The sequence below is a fragment of the Muscardinus avellanarius genome, assembly GCF_963383645.1.
Source record: "Muscardinus avellanarius genome assembly, chromosome: 14".
In the NCBI taxonomy this organism is placed as follows: Eukaryota; Metazoa; Chordata; class Mammalia; order Rodentia; family Gliridae; genus Muscardinus; species Muscardinus avellanarius.
The window spans coordinates 84,128,609-84,146,462 of NC_137800.1; the positions used below are offsets into that span (position 1 = coordinate 84,128,609).

General features: G+C 42.1%; 1 protein-coding gene across 1 annotated transcript in view; it reads left to right on the top strand.

Moving 5' to 3' along the window:
- The window catches only part of GMDS (GDP-mannose 4,6-dehydratase), a gene marked incomplete at its 3' end in the record, with an annotated part of 610,459 nt that overhangs the window by 117,902 nt on the left and 474,703 nt on the right, over window positions 1-17,854 (top strand). The window contains exons 2-4 of the mRNA XM_080710891.1: window positions 1,947-1,991; window positions 9,708-9,795; window positions 12,286-12,395. Of these exons, the coding sequence (XP_080567017.1) occupies window positions 1,947-1,991; window positions 9,708-9,795; window positions 12,286-12,395 (243 nt within the window). The remainder of the gene's footprint in view (window positions 1-1,946; window positions 1,992-9,707; window positions 9,796-12,285; window positions 12,396-17,854) is intronic.

Below are 17,854 nucleotides of genomic sequence, written 5' to 3' on the forward strand. Positions count from 1 at the left end.
AATGTGTCCCTCGTACGCCTCGCCCTGTCATTCGGCCTGAATTTATGCAGTACTTGTGCTTTAATGTTGTAAACACTTGCCTGGCAGCCCCGTCATTTCTGGGACCCGTAGGGTGTCTCCAGTTCCAGCGTTAGGTCAGGTCATGATAATCATAAGGTTTGCTTCAGTTTTCTTTTCCCTGGCTATCTGGTAGGGACTTTTGAAGCTCAAAAGGATATTTTAAGATTTTTTTTTCCCAAACTGAAGAAATCCAAGAAAGTCCAGACATCCCCAACTACTTTGGAGGACGCAAACTCGCAGTAGTTGAAGCCTGCCGGTTTTCTGTTTCAGTCTGGATGGGAAAAAACAGACTTTACTAGGGCAAAAAGCAGACAAGTACCTGGTTATGGTGATAAGTGCCTGTAATCCGAATACTCAGGAGGCTGAGACAGGAGGATCGAAGGTTCGAAACCAGCCTTAGAAACTTAGTGAGACTGTGTTTCAAAAAAAAAATAATAATAATAATAAAATAGGGCCAGGGATGTAGCTCAGAGGTAAAACACTTTGGTTTCAATCCCCAGTAACACACACACACACACACACACACACACACACACACACACACAGTAGAAGAGCAGCTTCTAAGTTAGTAATGCCAGCATTACACAGTGTATCCTCTTCATTTTCTGAGAGGCTGGTGGCTCTTAAAAAGTCCATTGAGAATGGTGATTTCTCTTCTTTTTGTCCTCTTAATAGTTTAATTAGACATTGCTCACACTTTTCCTCCCCCTTCTAAAAGTGGCACAGGAAATACTTTTTCTTCTTTTTTCTTTTGGTGGTACTGGGGTTCCTGGAAACCCTTCTACCTCCTGGCTACACTCCCAGATACCTATTTTTTTATATTTTTATTTGGAAACAGGGTCTCAAGCCAGGGAGGCTGGCTTCGAACCTGCACGATCCTCCTGTCTCCGCCTCCCAAGCAGGGGGATTACAAGCGTGCGCCACCATGCCCGGTGTTACTGTAGTTTAAACAGAGACTCTATCTAGAAATTTTTTCAAGAGTTAATAAAAGCCAGTCAAGAATCTTGGTTTTCAGTTAGATGCTTTCATCTTAAGGTAGAAATTCACTGTCTGACTTAAGAGTAATCCAAATGAAGTGCTAATTAGTTTGAACAAAAACTAATATCATCCCCCCTTTTAAAAGCTCATGATGTGTATGTGCATACATGTGTTGTGATAAGACAAATCGGATCCTACCCACTATACCAGAACCTGTCCCCGAATCCCTTCAGTTCCCGCCTTATCCCTTCGCCAGTGACTCAGCTCTTGTACTGAGCTGACTCCGACACTTTCCTGTTTCGCGTTCCTGTAGCACCGAAGTGTTTTGCACCGTACTTTTATTTTAGTATTTCATAAAACTTGTCATTGGCAAAACCTAAGCCGCAATCCACAGGATTCTGAAGATTCGTGCTCTCTCTCTGGCCTCTTCTTGCTTCCCTGGGTTTCAGTTTCTTCCCACATTCTTGGAGCTCAGGTGGATTACTGTCCAGAAAAATGCTCTGTGAATAGAAGAAGGCTACGTGCTGCCCGTTGTCCTGATGGGTCTTATTTTCATTTGGGTTGCCATGATCCAGAAGCCTTTTAGTGCTTTCCCCAGAGCTCTTAGCATAGGCCACCTTTCTGGCTTTTTTGGTGTGTTATAATTATACACCTCCCCCCAGGCTACCTTTCATTTTTTTCATATACTTTTATAGGTGCTTTGTAACTAGCCATCATGCTGAAGTGTAGCGTGAAAAGACCCTCTAGACGCAAAGGATGCTTGGTGCGTTTCCTTCCAGATCTCACCCCCTCCCTCTCCCTTCTCCCCACGTGTCACTGAGATTGGCATTGATGCTAATTTCATATATGTTGTACGTATGCCAGCCACCATGGATCTGACGCTTTCTCCATTTTCCTTCTCTTCCCAGGATGGTTCGTACTTGGCCGAGTTCCTGCTGGAGAAGGGCTACGAGGTGAGTGATTCAGAGGGTCCGCTCGGCCTCGCGCTTCCTCCACCGTGTCCCCCCACAGTGAGTGTTTTCCACGGAAACTCTGATAACAAATCAGAATCCGGGGAAGACTGTGCTGCTGGGCTTGCGAGCCTGCCAGCGCATTGTACTGTTTATCTGCTGGTGAGCCCTGGCGGCTCAGCCGCTCCGCGTGCCTCAGATAAAGCGGCGGCCTAGGCCAACCTGGCTTATAACACGGGGGTTGGGGGGTTAATTTATGATCTAATGTGTTACATAAAAAAGCCCCACTCACGGTGAAGTCACTTCATTCGGAAATTGCACAGAGCCGTAAAAACCAAGCTGATCTTTGGCAAGCTTGAATGAAAAATTTACACCTGGAGGTCTTTGCTTTATATTAGGCAGCTGTGTATTTTATGGAGGCTGCGACTTTCAGGTTCGCTGTGGCTGCTGCTGCTGCTGCTCCTATTATTGTTATTATCATTGTATTTTTCTTCTCCTTTAGCTTTTTCTCCTTTTCTTAACAGAAACACGGGTTTCTACATTAAATTGGAAGTTCAGTGTATAAACCTTCCTTTTTAAAAGCATTTTTCAGATATGTACGTGTGTACAAATTATGTTCTACAGGGAATAAAATCCTACACAGTGGCTCGTATGCTTTGGCCTGCTTTGAGGGTATTTACATCGATGGTTTTGAATTATCTCTTTATTCCAATTTTAGGAACATTGAGTAAAAAAATGTGCATTTGGGGCAAATAGAGAAGCAGCTCAAGGAAACTGACATCTAAATATTGATAGGACTAGTAGAAAAGGAAGCCAATTTTCTTATTGTAACTCATAATCTTTTCTGGGAGCCTTGACATTGTGGTGTTGGAGAGGGCGGTGGTGTGTCAGGAGCCACCTTCCAGCTGCTTGGGTGTTGAATTCCATACTGCTGTGGACAAGGGAACTGGGATTGGAGATGATGCCGGTGCTGCAGGCAGTGCCCAAGGTGCGGCCCTTGGGCAGGGGGGTGTGGCTGTGTGCCCTGACAAGCGACAGGGCTTGGGGCTCTTCTGAAGATGTGGACTTGAACCTTTCTTAAACAGGAGGGCCTGTGTCGGGAAGGCTGGCTAAGCTCCACTCAGTAGCTCATTAAGGAAACAGAAGATTCCAAAAGACAAGTAGGGTGAGAGGTTTGGAAACAGGGAAGGAGAGCCTGGGATTGCCTGGTGAGCTGCGAATATTTAGGCTCCACTGGCATTTGAAATGATAAAAGCCGATTCAGTTTTGATATAGAAAGACAGTGGAAAGCCCACTTAGCAGATCACAGCCACTTGGAAGAAATTTCTCACAGAAACAGTGATTGGCCAGAGAAGAGAGGCTCCTGTAGAAGGAGATCCATAACTTGATAGAAGGAAACATGATTGGCAATACAGGCAAAGGTACAGAGCCACAAAGCACACGCAGAAATGGGCCCTCCTCCTGGTACAGTGCTCGAAAGGGATATTGGGAATAAAGGGTGTTTATCTGAATTGTATTCAATTTTATTAGGCTTCTGTGTTCAACTTTGAGATTGATATAATCGGAGAATGAGCTATTAAGAAGAATCTGGTGAGAGCTGGGCATGGTGGCACATGCTTGTGATCCCAGCATTCGGGAGGCTGAGACAGGAGGATCGCGGTTCGCTGACAGCCTCAGCTACTTAGTGAGGCCCTCTGCAACTCAGTGAGACTCGGTTTCAAACTAAAGAATAAAAAATAGGGTAGGGAGTGTAGCTCGGAGGTCGAATGCCCCTGGGTTCCATCCCCAGACCTGCAAAAGAAGAAGAAGAAGAAGAAGAAGAAGAAGAAGAAGAAGAAGAAGAAGAAGAAGAAGAAGAAGAATCTGGTGGTGGCGTAGGCTTTATCTTTTTGTGCTTAGGTCAAAGCAAATGTTACCATGCCTTTTTTTTTTTTTAATTGGCTGCATTGGAAAATTTCCAGAATCATCAGCTGTAATCCATGGTTACTCAAGAGCCTGAGCAGAAAAATAGAATTAGTAGAAGAGTGTCAGATGAGAGGGGGGTACTCTGAGCCCAGAGGACCGACAGCATCAGCAACTTCAGATGACGACAGGCTTCTAATTCTGGGGAGTCTTAACCTTCCGTGTGCATCAGTACCACCCAGAGGCCCCATTAAAACACTGAAGGCCAGTGCAGAAGCCTGGACATTGTCCTTTTAACACATCCCCAGTTGTTGCTGATGCTGCTTACCTAGGAACCACCGATGGAGGGAGGACCACGGTGATTGAGGGTTCAGATGAGGTGTGGTGACTGACCGAGTCACAAGGCACACAAGGTGCCTTACGATTCTCTAAATTTTCAGGACTTTGCCTCTTTAGGCCATTTTGAAGCTTTACTCTGTTTCTGAAATAGCACTAAGCTCAGAAATCACTGGAAACGACATAGTTTGGGGTAGCAAAGCACAAGCCAGGCCACATAAGCACTCCGAAGAAGCTTGGTGCTGAGGTCAAGTTCTTAGAAGAGAAAGAGGTGCCCTGGGTGGCTAGCTATGGAAGGTCACCTGGCATCCTGAGGATGGTCAGTGGTGGGCGGAAGAGCCAGGTCCCCGGGATGGCGATGGCAACCCATCATGTGTAAGAACAAACCTTCTATGCAGAAATTTGCACAGCACAACTAAGCCCACTCCTTTACTTTTTCTTTCTTTCTTTCTTTATTTTTTTTTTCAGTTCTAGGGATGGAACCCAGGGGCATTCTACCTCTGAGCTACACCCCCAGCCCTATTCTTTATTCTTTATTTTGAAACAGGGTCTCACTGAGTTGCAGAGGGCGTCACTAAGTAGCTGAGGCTGTCCGTGAACCACGATCCTCCAGTCTCAGCCTCCCAAATGCTGGGATTTCAAGCATGTGCTACCACACCCGGCTCTCCTTTCCTTTTTCTACAGTCAAAAAAGTAAATAAAAAGCACAAACAACAAGCTTTAAGGCAAGACCAGGAATTCGTGAATGGCTTGAAAAGGAAGAGCTTCTATCAGCAGACTGAGTGATAGCTAATGGCCTTGAATGACCACAAATACCTTTAGATTTCTGAAGCTGGGGGGCTGGCCATGTAATGGGGCCACTGCAATTTATACATCAGATTATATTCTGAGTGAAAAAGTATAGTCATCCCATGGTAGTGTAGGGGATTGGTTCCAGGACACTCCCCCAGCCCCTATCCCCAGCTCACAGAGAGCAAGTCTGAGGATGCTCTGGTCCCTGAAATACAATGGCATAGTACTTGCTTAGAACCTACACACATCCTCCTGCACACTTTAAATCATCTCTAGATTATTTATGATACTGAATACAAAGCAGATGCTAAGCAGATAGTTACATATGCTGTATTGTTTAATGAATAATGGTAGGCAAATAGTCTGTACATGTTCAGTACAGATGATACAGAAAAATCAGTCCGCAGATGCTCGAATCCATGAACACGGAGCTTATGGATATGGATATGGAGGGCGGACTGTACTGCTTTATCTTTGGCCCAGTTCTCAGTGGGAATTACAACTTTTTTTGTTGTTACTTCTTTCTGGAATTTGACTCAGGATTAACCATTAAGGAAAATTTGAGAATCGTTCCAATCCTTCTTTACTCTTTGTGGATACCTGAAGATTTGTTCTTAAGATGAGAAAACCAAGAACTGTCAGGTTTTATGGAAAATTGCCCTGAAAATACTTTACATACTTTATTCTATGTCTTCCTGAAGAAGGAGGGCCGTTCTCCTTTATATCCTGTGAGCCAGCACAGGACAAGGGAACTGGGCCGGCAGTCCAGGCCACTGTAGCAAGGGAGCACTGTGTCCTACCCGTCTTCTAACCCTTGCTGACTCGGTGGCCTCGAGTAAGTCAACCAACCTCTCTTAAGAATTCCTTTCCTTGTCTGTAAATGGGCCTATGAGCACAGCTACCTCTTGAGGTGGTCAAGAAGATTAGGTAGAGAAGCACAGAAAACACTTGGCCACTGGAGCTCTGTGGGATGCGCGGGCTCATCACTACAGGAGAGGCAGACAGACAGTGTGTGTGCAGACACGCAATGGGCACGGCTGGTGTGGAAGGCTCCCTAGGCTATTTCATTCACTAGCACTGCTGAAAGGTAAGCATGTTCTCTTGCCTACGACGCTAGAGCTGCGTGCGTTCCTTCTCATCATCAGGGGAAGAAAGAGAATCGGCACAAGTGATGAAGTGTTTTACGGGAAGTGTGTTCTCGTTCCAAATACCTTCTTAGCACTATCATTAGTGGACAAATCGGCATCCTTTCCTTTTGCTCATTTTCCACAGAGAAGAACCAGAGAAACAAAGGACTTTGTTGAACTCTTGAAAAGGTGGCATTTATCTAGGAATCTAAGAAAAATCTATATTAAGTAACTTGGCAACAACAACACAGCATATCAAAATTTAAAATAAGGAGCCAGGCCCAGTGGTGTATGCCTGTGATTCCAGTTTTTGGGAGGCTGAGACAGGAGAACTGCAGGTTCGAAGCCAGCCTTGGCAGTGTAGTGAGGCCCTCAGCACCTAGTGAAACCCTGTTTCAAAGTAAAAAGTAAAATAGGACTGGGAGTGTAGCTCACAGGTATAATGCCCCTGGGTTCAATTCTCAGTACTACTAAAACCAAACAAAACAAACAATAAGAAATAGGTATATTTCAGGAAAAGAACTATAACCACGTTCTCTGAGGTAGGGTTTATAGGCAAAAAAGGAATTCCATAGAGGATTATTCAATTGTTATCTCTGGGAGGTTACTTGTTTTAATATAGAGTTCTTCCTTCTTGATTTGTGAAAATCCTTAAAAAGTCTTTTTTTCTGGGTTGTTGGTTATCTCAGAAACCTTCATACTTTGATTAAAAAAATATAGAAAGGAAAGCTTTTTATGGGTTTTATTTTGAAACTATATTGAGTACTGGCAGGACTACGTTTGCCCTTTAACAGTACCTCTCACTAACTGTGTGATCTCTACAATCTGAAGAATGGGAACAATAATTTGGTTGTTGTGAAGATCAAGTCATTTAATATCCATAAGAGAAAGCATCTGGGCACACGGTCACTGCTGCGTAAATGTGACCTCTTGATATTACCCTAGAAATCTCTACTTTTCAAAAGTTGAGTGGCATTAGCCATCCCTAGGAGACATCCTTGCCTCGAAAAGAAATCGAGACACTAAGAATTTGAAATCTAGTGGTAAGAAGCTCTTGGTTTTTATCATAATAAATAAATACACGCCTAATAAACCATTCCGCTGCCTAATCTGACTCTCCATGTTGAAGTCAAATCAACTTTATCTTAACGTCAAGAGAGCTTGAAGTCTTCCTCCCCGTCACCTAGGTAACGGATACAAAATTTGTTTTGTCACAACACCCACATCCATTTATTTTACGAACTCCGTGTTTCTGAATTTTACTTTGGTTTTGAACTACTGTAACAATGACCCCGACTCCGTGTATATAAAGTCACTCAGCTCATTTTTCTTTCCAGTTTGGTTTCCTAACCCTCATCTCTTTTTCTCCCTGAAACCTTAAGCAAACAAACAAAGGAGCCCTGCCTACATCCTTTCTGCAAAGAGAAAGCTGCTAATCTCACATTCTTAGCTAGATCACTCAGTGCACACACATTTTGGCTTGTCTTAAAGTTTGTATTTCACCTGTCTCAGAGGCAGACAGACTCAGCTTTCATGAGTTCTTAGAATAAGACCTGCTGTCATGGATTACATTTGGCAGGGCTTTCTTTCCCTGTGTACACATACCAAAAGTGGGGACCGAGGGGAAATTAAAACACTTTTTTTTTCACTGGGCGGGGGAAAGCTAATGCTTAATGCTATTCATTATAAGCATGACATTAAGGTCCTATGTTGCTGATTTGCTGTGGGTTTGCGTAGTTGTCTGCTTTTCACATCGAATTCATCAAGATTGTTTAACTTTTTTTTTTTAATCAAAGCCTTCTGTGTGGCATTACTCTATATTTTGGACCGTTGCAATATGTTACTTCCCAAAACTTAGCAATCAAGAAAAGGTAAAATATATAATGATATTCTTATTACTTTCATCGTCAAAGTCAAATTACCTAGTTTTAGAACAGAGAAATTCCTCTCCATTCCAAAAATGCAAGCACTCATATCTGAGAAACTGTGTTTCAGAAATAACTCTGACAGTAAACACCGGGTTTCCTGCCTATAAGTATATATGTGCAATTGCTTTTTCTTTGAAAAAATTTACTAATTTGGTAGGGCAGCTCGACTTGACAATTATGTAACAACTTAAAAAATCGGAGACCAGGAGGTAGAATAAGTTCTGAGCTTGATACGACTCTCTATACTTCTCAATAAAGAAATGGCTATGTTTAGCTAACTCTCAGTTTTATATCTTAGATTTTAATGTTCGTCTCCTAAAATGTAAACCAGGTCTGTAGTATTCCTTTCTTAAAATATGTTTATATTTACTAATTTTTTCTTGGATTTAGTTCCTTTAGAGAACAGGCTGGTGGGTGCTTTCTGCTTGGCTACCGCTACCAACCAACAGAATTATTAATTGTAGGAGTGTCGTATTCTTTGCAGAAGTCAGTTTCAAATGTGCACCATATAAGTGATGATGGCATTTCTTTCTGTTTGAAAGAAAGTCTTATGTGCTTATAATTTCCTCCTTGCGTTTGGAATATTTGAGTCATGCCAAGGATTAATTTTGGTTTGAAATAGACAGAAAACGATTGAGTTAAAAATATAGACGTGTATTCAGCTGCAAATGAACCTACCCAACAAGAGAAGAAACACTTCTAAAATAAGGCCAGGATTCAAACTGCTACCAGTGGAACTGGACTCTGGGCAGCTGGTGACCTAGGCTGCTGTTAGCATTGGCACAAAGGGAGGAATCTTGACACAAGAAGGAAGTGGAGCCTAGTCTGGACCAATTTCTCTTATGTATCCAACACAAATAATCTTTTCTTCAATATCGGGCAGGTATGTGTCCCCGTTCCAGATACTTTATTCCCTCACACTGATCATGGGGATGTCAAGATAAGAATACTAATAAAATAAAATAAAGTAAATCTAAAAACAAAAAAAAAAACAACTTTTCTTCTTTTGAGTTTTCTTTGTCTTAAAACCAATAGTATATCAGTCTTGTCCCTAACCCATGCAATTGAGCTTTTCTGACTTTTCCACACAGCTGCATAATAGCAACTGCTCTCTGATTATGTCTGTGGTCCCAGAAAAATATATAATAGATGTAGCATGCAGTAGCTCCGAGGACAGTGGAAGGATGTGGGGGCCTCATGCCCTGTGTGAAACAGGCCACAAAGCTGTTTTACAGATGCGGACTAACGTGGTCTGTCTTCAGTTTCAAATTGAAGAGATATTTTTGTCAGCAGTAAAGCTGCAAGTGTGTGTGTGTTTATAAAAGGAGACATTTGAGTATCTACAGCTAAATGTGCAGTCACGTAATTATCTAATTACTTTTGTTGAGATTGGCAGCAAAAAAAAAATTGGAGGCAGGGAACTATTAGAAGAAAAAGTAAGCAGTAGAATTATTTCTAATAAATTAAAAAATAATGTTTATAATAAATAATGACAATGTTTTTAAAAATTGTGGTTAAAATAATGTTTATAAGAGTTGTGTTTTTTTTTTTTCACAAAACTGAATATTAGCAAAAAAAGAACTTTGAGTTGTACCTTGATAATTTACTTTTGTCTTTTTATACTTAAAAATTCAGGTCCATGGAATCGTACGGAGATCCAGTTCATTTAATACAGGCCGAATTGAACATCTGTATAAGAATCCCCAGGCTCATATTGAAGGAAGTAAGTAATTTTCTTTTTCTAAAACCTCTTCCCATACCTCCCTGTCTTCGGATAAGATGGTTTTCAAATGTCGTTTCCCTCAAAGTCCATCAACTTGCAATTATTTGCCTATAATTACTGTCTTGGCTACAACCTGAGTGTGTTGCAAACCTTGGTCATTGCTTGCTCCCGGCGGCCGTCACATCCTCATCTTGGTTTGGTTGTTACAGGGCTTTGGGTAGGGGGCTTGGAAAGACCAGGGAAAGACAGACCTCGGATCACTCCTTTCCAGGTGTCCTCTTCCCCTCATGCAAAAGCAGTTCCATACTAAAGGATGACTCTTTTGCTTTTGTGCATTTGGTTTAATTTACTCAGGTTAAATAACCTTTGCACATTAAACTACTTTTTAAAATAATTGGTAGACAAGTATCCAAAACCAAATGGCAATCAACAACTATATTTAAATTTCTCTACAGATCATTGCCAGGCTTTGCAATTGTTTTTTATTTGGGTTGTCATTAGTGAATTTGCCTGTGTGTATCTGGATGGCTTACACAGAATAATGACAGTGTTTTTGCATTTGATCGTGACAGCAACTCAGGTTGTTAGGGAAACCATTTGGCACATGAGGACATGGAGACAGAGGTGATTTTACCGAGGTTCCACACTATGAAGGTAGAGCCAGGGCTGGGACACCCGGCTGCCACCACCAAGTGTAGTCTGCGTGAATTGGTCAATTGTTCTAGTCAGCAAGGATGCTACAATGAGCTTGTAAACTGGAAGGGATTTTATATTCATCGCCAAGGCCCTGAATGTTTGAAGATTGGAGTTACTTATGCAGGAAGTGCTTACCAGGAAGGGATCTAGTTGTACCAGAAAAGGTTTCCCATTTTAATGTTTAAATTATTAGGCACCTCCTCCTTGAAGTTTATTATAGGTTGAGTATGTCTTATCCAAAATCTTTGATACCAGAGGTTTTTTGGATTTTGGATTTTTTTTTTCGGATTTTGAAATATTTGCATATACATAATAAAATAGTGTGGAGATAAAACCCAAGTGTTAAGGCAAAATTCATTTATGTTTCATACACATCTGCACACAGACTCAAGATAATTTTAAGCAACATTTTAAGTAGTTTCATGGCGTGGAATTTTGCACTTGTGGCACTAATTTTAAAAATTTAAATTTTTACTGGGCGTGGTGACGCATGCCTGTAATTCCAGAGCTTGGGAGGCTGAGACAGGAGGATCACACAAGTTCGAAGCCAGCCTCAGCTACTTAGTGAGGCTCTCGGCAACTTAGTGAGACTCTGTTTCTAATAAAATATAAAAATAGGTCTGGGAGTGTAGGCCAGAGGTAGAAAGCCCCTGGGTTTTATCCCCGGTACTATAAAAAAATAAATAAAAATATTATATATAATATATATTAAAATCATTTTAAAAATTTAAAAATTTCAGATTAAAAATTATTTTTGAAATACTTTCACTAGTACATTAACTATACATCATAGTGAGGTTCGACATGATACAAACATACAATACCACAAGTCTTGGTGTGTTTCCTGAATTTTCTGATTAGGAATGTTGAACCTGTATTATTTTTGTGCAAAGCACAGAACCATTCTGTCATTGGATGTGGCTATAGATCAATATTTTATAAAAATAATGAAAAAAAAATCAAGTTGGTAAATCATCCATCTGAGTATCTCAAGTATTTACACTAATGAAGTCAGTGTGAGGTTCAGCTGAGTATGGGCATTGGAATGAGTTGGTTGTCCTTTAACCAATTATATTACTAGATCAGTCATATCATAGCTCAAGGATAATGTTTATAATGTACCTTAAAATCACCAAATAATTGTATCTGAACAAAAGTGTCAGATTACAGCACATCTTACAACTACCTGGAACAAAAAGATATGCTAATGGTAAAACATCTGCCATTATATCATGACTTTCTAGCTAGGTATGATGGCTCATGCCTGTAATCCTACTACTTCAGATGATGAGACAGGAGGATCACAGGTTTGAAGCCAGCCTCAGCAAATTAGCAAGGCTCTCAGCCACCTAGTGAGACCTTATTTCCAAATAAAAAATAAAATAGGGCCGGGGTAGAATGTCCCTGGTTAAATTTCTAGCCCCACAAAACAAACAACAAAACTTTGTCATGATAAAACCTTTATCACTGTAAGTGATGGTATCACTATAAATCCTTTATGACATGGGCAACATATGTAAATACCTTTGTCCTTCCTTGCTTTCCTTCTTCCTTCCTATCCCACCCTATGCGTTGGGCATGCTAAGCAAGCTCTCTAGCACCAAGATACACCCCCAGCCTATAAGTTCTGTAAGATGATAGGTATATTTTGCTGTTCCAGGACCATCAAATACAACAGTTCCATTTTGACCCTGGTCTTCAGATGTTCACAATATGCATTTCAAGTATGACATTGTCAAAAATTGAGCTTCCATTATTATCTTGTAGCTAATGGTCTTTCTTTGAATCCTCAAGACATGAAGTTACACTATGGGGATCTCACAGATAGTACCTGTCTGGTGAAGATCATCAACGAAGTGAAACCCACAGAGGTCTACAACCTCGGAGCCCAGAGCCACGTCAAAGTAAGCGCTTTTCATGATCGTTGTCCCTCCGGCGAGTTGCTGCAGTGTTTTGTGCTACACTTGTACCTGTTGCTTCTCCGTACAACAATACAACCTCCTGTCCCAGTCTTAAACTCTTCAAGTTTAATCATTCCTACTGGTGTGGGTATTAATCCTAAGGGAAATACTGAGCTGCTTATTTATTTATTTGTTTATTTGGTGGTACTGGGGTTCCTGGAAACCCTTCTACCTCCGGGCTACACTCCCAGACCTATTTTATATTTTATTTGGAAACAGGGTCTCTTAAGCCAGTGCGGCTGGCTTCGAACCTGCAAGATCCTCCTGTCTCCGCCTCCCAAGCCCGGGGATTATAAGCGCCACCACACCCGGCATTCTTCTTTTTTTTTTTTTTAAGGTACATTCTCTGTTACTGAACAGCATAATAAAATCTTGCCGCTAACATCGAAATAGCAGTGTTCATTTACTTTGGGTTTTTCCCGGTAGTCATGAGCCCTGGCTGGATGTATTCACTGCCATTTCAATTCACATTGGGAATAAAATATCCTGTTAAAGCGGTGGAAGATGTAACTCGGTGAAACCTTTATTTTAATATTAGTTTTTGTTAGTGGCTATATAACTGGCAGAGAGAACACTTTTGAAGTCCAAGTAATAGTAAAATGAGCTGAGTTAACTTTTTGTGTGTGTGTCATGAGTGGTAGAGTCATTGGAAGAAAGCTCTCTCTCTCTCTCTTTTTTTTTTTTTAGCCTTTTCCTCCTCAGTGTGATACAGGAAATGTTGACTTCTTCCCTGTGCTCAGATTCTTCCCTGTGCTCAGATTCTCTGTGCTCGGCCTCACCTTCCATTAGCTGGACTTTCTGGAACAAATCCCAATAAACCAGAGAAGCCCATGTCAAGCGTCCAGCCATCTGCCCGATGCAGGGTTTTGTCGCTCTATCCACCGCTTATAGGGTAAATGAAATCTGAACCCAGATGATGTGAGCTCTATTTAGATACTTTTTCAATTAGGATGGCTAGTAGAGCTTAGAAATAAAAGCAAATAACTCTAAGGGCTTTAAAAGCACCTCCCCAAAGTCCAGAAAAATCTACCGGATTTTTTTTCTGTTTAATGAACAAATGCAGCAGTTTTATTTTAACAAGCATTCGGGGTGATTTGCCCCTTCTCCAGCTTTGTTAAGAATAGAGGCTCTCTGCCTGCTTCCTATGACTTGCTACTTTAGGATAAAATGATAGACGTATCCTCATGAAACCTTGCGGTAAACTCAGTCTTCACAAGGAGAACAGACGTAAAAGTTCAGCGTCAATCCTCACGAGGCGTTTTTCTCTCAAATGTTAACCTTGAAGGATGACCACTTAGTAATCATAAAGATACTTCTTATCTGCCTATGCTGTCTAGGAAAAAAAAATTGTTTTCTTTTCTTTGGGTGCTGGGGATTAAACCGGGGACCCCATCCAAAGTAACTACATACTCGATCACCTGGCTCTACCCCAAAACCCTTTCTCTTTCTTAATCTATGATGACTCTTTTATATCCAGGCCTAAAATTTGATCTGTGAAAAGAAATCAGGGTCTTTAGGTTTAAGCAGAGGGCTTTTCCTCAAGGAGTCTCAGTGTGTTTTCTTATTTTAAAAGGGTGTCTTATACATACTGTGTTTGAGAAATTATCCTCCCTTTTCCCTGCAGAGAAGCAGGGACTCGTTATTATCAGGCACGAGGGCCTTACTTTCCCTAATTGAGGCGGTAGTCTGCCTCCCACATTATAATTCATCTGGCTGCTTTCTGACCTTCCTGACCAGCTGCGAGAGAATCTTCCAGACGAAACAGAATGTTTTGGAATGAGCACTCTGTTATTCAATTTCCCCAAGATTAAGACGTTCCCTTTGCGATTGCAGGTCGGTTATCACCTCTAGGAGTCATAAACGGGCATGGCAGGAAGATGCGGCGCATTCTAGAAGGGCTTATTCTAGAAGGTCTTTCCTCTATCATTTTGATATTAGACAAGCAATCCTTTTCTTTCTCTGAAACATATTTGTAGTTCAAAGTCTTCTTATATTTCCTTGGTTGCAGTAAGTGTAAAAGTTCGCCGGGCATCGTGGTGCACACTTGTAATCGCCGCGCTTGGGATTACAATCCTCGCTGGCTTAAGAGACCCTGTTTCCAAATAAAAAAATATAAAATAGGTCTGGGAGTGTAGCCCGGAGGTAGAAGGGCTTCCAGGAACCCCAGTACCACCACCAAAAATAATAATAAAATAAAAGTGTTTGGGTGTCATCTTGGCATAGATTCTCTATAACAGGAAGCAAAGGAGACTTGAATTGATTCCTTTTAAATTGCTATGCAGGTGAATTTGTCTGTTTTTATGGTATTTTGGCTGCTTCTCCTATGGGTCAGTAAGTTAGCAAGAATGGTGCTCAGTTAAGAATCTTAGGAGCCTGGCATGGTGGTGCATGCCTATAACCCCGGTTCTTTGGAGACTGAGACAGGAGATCACAGGTTTAGAGCCAGCCTCAGCAACTTAGCCAGGCTCTCAACAACTTAGTGAAACCCTGTTTTCAAATAAAAAAAATAAAATAAAATAAGGATAAGGGCGTAGCTCAGAGGAATGTCCCTGGGTTAATCTCCTATACCACACCCCCCAAAAAAGGAAGACTTTTAGTTTTCAAGGCTATTTAATCCTTCAGTGAAGGTTTGTTGAATGCAAGCTCATACAAGGTCTCCCGCAGAACATAGTGGAAGGCACGGGCATGTGTAATTCTACTCTGGCCGTGGAGGGTTTCAGCTTTAGTCAGGGTGATTTGTGGCAAATGCCCAGGGATGACAGAGTCCTTGAGTCTCTCTAGAGGAGGGGGAGAGAGAACTCTATTGGGGGCAGTAGTGGCTGGCGTCAGAGGAGCTGGAGCTGGTCTGAAAGTCTAGGGAGGACATTCCTAGGTATAGTGGGAAAGGGAAAGTTGAAGTGCAGCCAGGAACACAAAGACAAGGGTTTTGTGGCCATGTTCACAGTGTGGACCCTTGATTGACCAGCCGAGCACAAAGAATATTGAGGAGAAGTGTGAGAACCAGGGGAGAAGATCAGAGAGATCAGAGGTTAGAGTGGGCTGAGAAGACTCAGGAAGCTGTTGGATGAGAGTGCTGGCCTTAGCAGCAGGGCCAGGAGGATGGGACAGGATGCCCAGCGGGGTGACTCCTCTGGCCGCTTGATACAGTCATCAGAGAGGAGGTCCGCCAGGGCTCAGAGGACCAGACAGTCGAGGGCACCACTGTGAGACGTCTTCCTGGAAATACTTGAAGAACATGCAGGTGAGGGAGAGTGTGAGGTGATTCAGTTGTTGTGAAGTTAGAGGGAGGGTTAGGGGCAGAGATGTAAATTCAGCTCCCAGAATCCTTGTCATGCCAGCCAGGTAGAAGCTGGAGAAAGAGGGACAAGAGACTAAGGACTGAACCTGGGGGACATATTTATGGTTAGAGAGAAGGTGGGGGAAGAGTAGGACTGATGGTAGGAATGGAAGAGATGAGAGACGCCGGGTGGGGTTGTGTCTTGGAAGCTGAGGAGTTGGGCCATTTCCAGCAGGAAAGGATGAGCCTACAGGAGAGAGGACCAGGGAAGGGTCGTCAGCCTTGGCAGTAAGGCTAGAGATGGCTTGCGACTTCTGCTTTTTGTCCATATGCATGGTAAGGGGGATGGAATCCACACGTGGTAGGCGCTATCACTGGCCTGGCTTAAGACCTGGAAAAGAGCATTTTATTGATGGGACAGAACAAGTTAGTCAGAGCAGAGGGTGTTTAGAAACAGAGAGGTCGTGAGGGAAATGCACACCGAGTGGATTCTGTTCTAGAAGTGTCCTGGTGGGAGGACTAGAGAATTCGAATGTGTTATGTCGGCATCCCCGGCAGGTTGCCAGGCCCCTCCTCGGAGTCCCTGATTCCTCGGGTCCACGGTGAGCGATGAGAGCCTGCACTGCCAGTGTGTGTCTAGATGGAGCTAACTCTCCTCCTCCTCTGGGAACCGCACTTCTAGAACCGTTACTCTGCCATCTCGGGTTTCTTGGTTGATCCCTGTAGAGTGTGTGCCTTCCATGCATTCTTCTTAGACTTTCTTCCTTTAAAGCATTCACTTTTGACTTTGAAAGAACAGCATCCTGTTACTCAAAGGCGAGTGACTTTTGTGAAGTGTCTATTTAGTTCATTTGCCCATTTCTTGATTGGGTTGTTTGTTTTGCTAGTGTAGAGTCTTTTGAGCTCTTTGTATACTCTGGATATTAGCCCCCTATCAGAATGGTGGCTGGTAAAGATCCTTTCCCATTCTGTAGGCTTCCTCTTTAGGTTATTGATAGTTTCCTTTGATGAGAAGAAACTTTTTAGTTTGATGTTATCCCACTTGTTTATTCTTGCTTTAATTTCCTGAGCTTTGGAGGTTTTGTTGAGAAAGTTACTGCCTGTGCCAATATGTTGTAGTGTTGAACCTATGCTCTCCTCTACTAGCTTCACAGTCTCAGGTCTAATTTCTAAGTCTTTGATCCATCTTGAGTTGATTCCTGTGTTTGGTGAGATATAGGGGTTTAGATTCATCTTTTTACAAATGGTTAGCCAGTTCTCCCAACACCACTTGTTGAAAAGGCTGTCTTTTCTCCAGCGTATGTGTTTGGCCCCTTTGTCAAAGATTAATTGACTAAAGATGTGTGGGTTTGTTTCTGTGTCTTCTATTCTAATCCACTGGTCAGTATATCTGTTTTTGTGCCAGTACCATGCTGTTTTTACTACTATTGCTCTATAGTATAGTTTGAAGTCTGGGATTGTAATGCCTCCTGCATGTTTCTTGTTATTGAGAATGATATACAAAGGGCTAATAGATACATGAAAAGATGTTCTTCATCACTGGCCATCAGGGAGATGCAAATCAAAACTACACTGAGATTCCATCTAACCCCAGTCAGAGTTGCAAGCATAAAAAAATCAAACAACAACAAATGCTGGCGAGGATGTGGGGAAAGAGGAACTCTTTTACACTGTTGGTGGGAATGCAAACTAGTTCAACCACTATGGAGATCTGTGTGGAGATTCCTAAGAAAGGTGGGAATAGATCCACCATATGACCCAGCTATACCACTCCTGGGTATCTTTCCAAAGGGGTTGAATTCAGAGAACTACAGCAACATATGCATACCTATGTTCATAGCAGCACAATTTGTAATAGCCAAAATATGGAACCAACCCAGATCACCATCAACAGATGAATGGATAGCAAAACTGTGGGAAATACACACAATGGAATTCTATTCAGCCATAAAGAAGAACAAAATTATATCATTTGAAAGAAGATGGAAAGCCCTGGAGAACATAATGTTAAGTGAGATCAGCCAAGCACAGAAGAAGAAGATACATATGTTTCCTCTAATATGCCCAAACTAGGAAACACAAAGAATACCAGTGGGTCTCCAGATATTGAAGGGGAAATACTAGC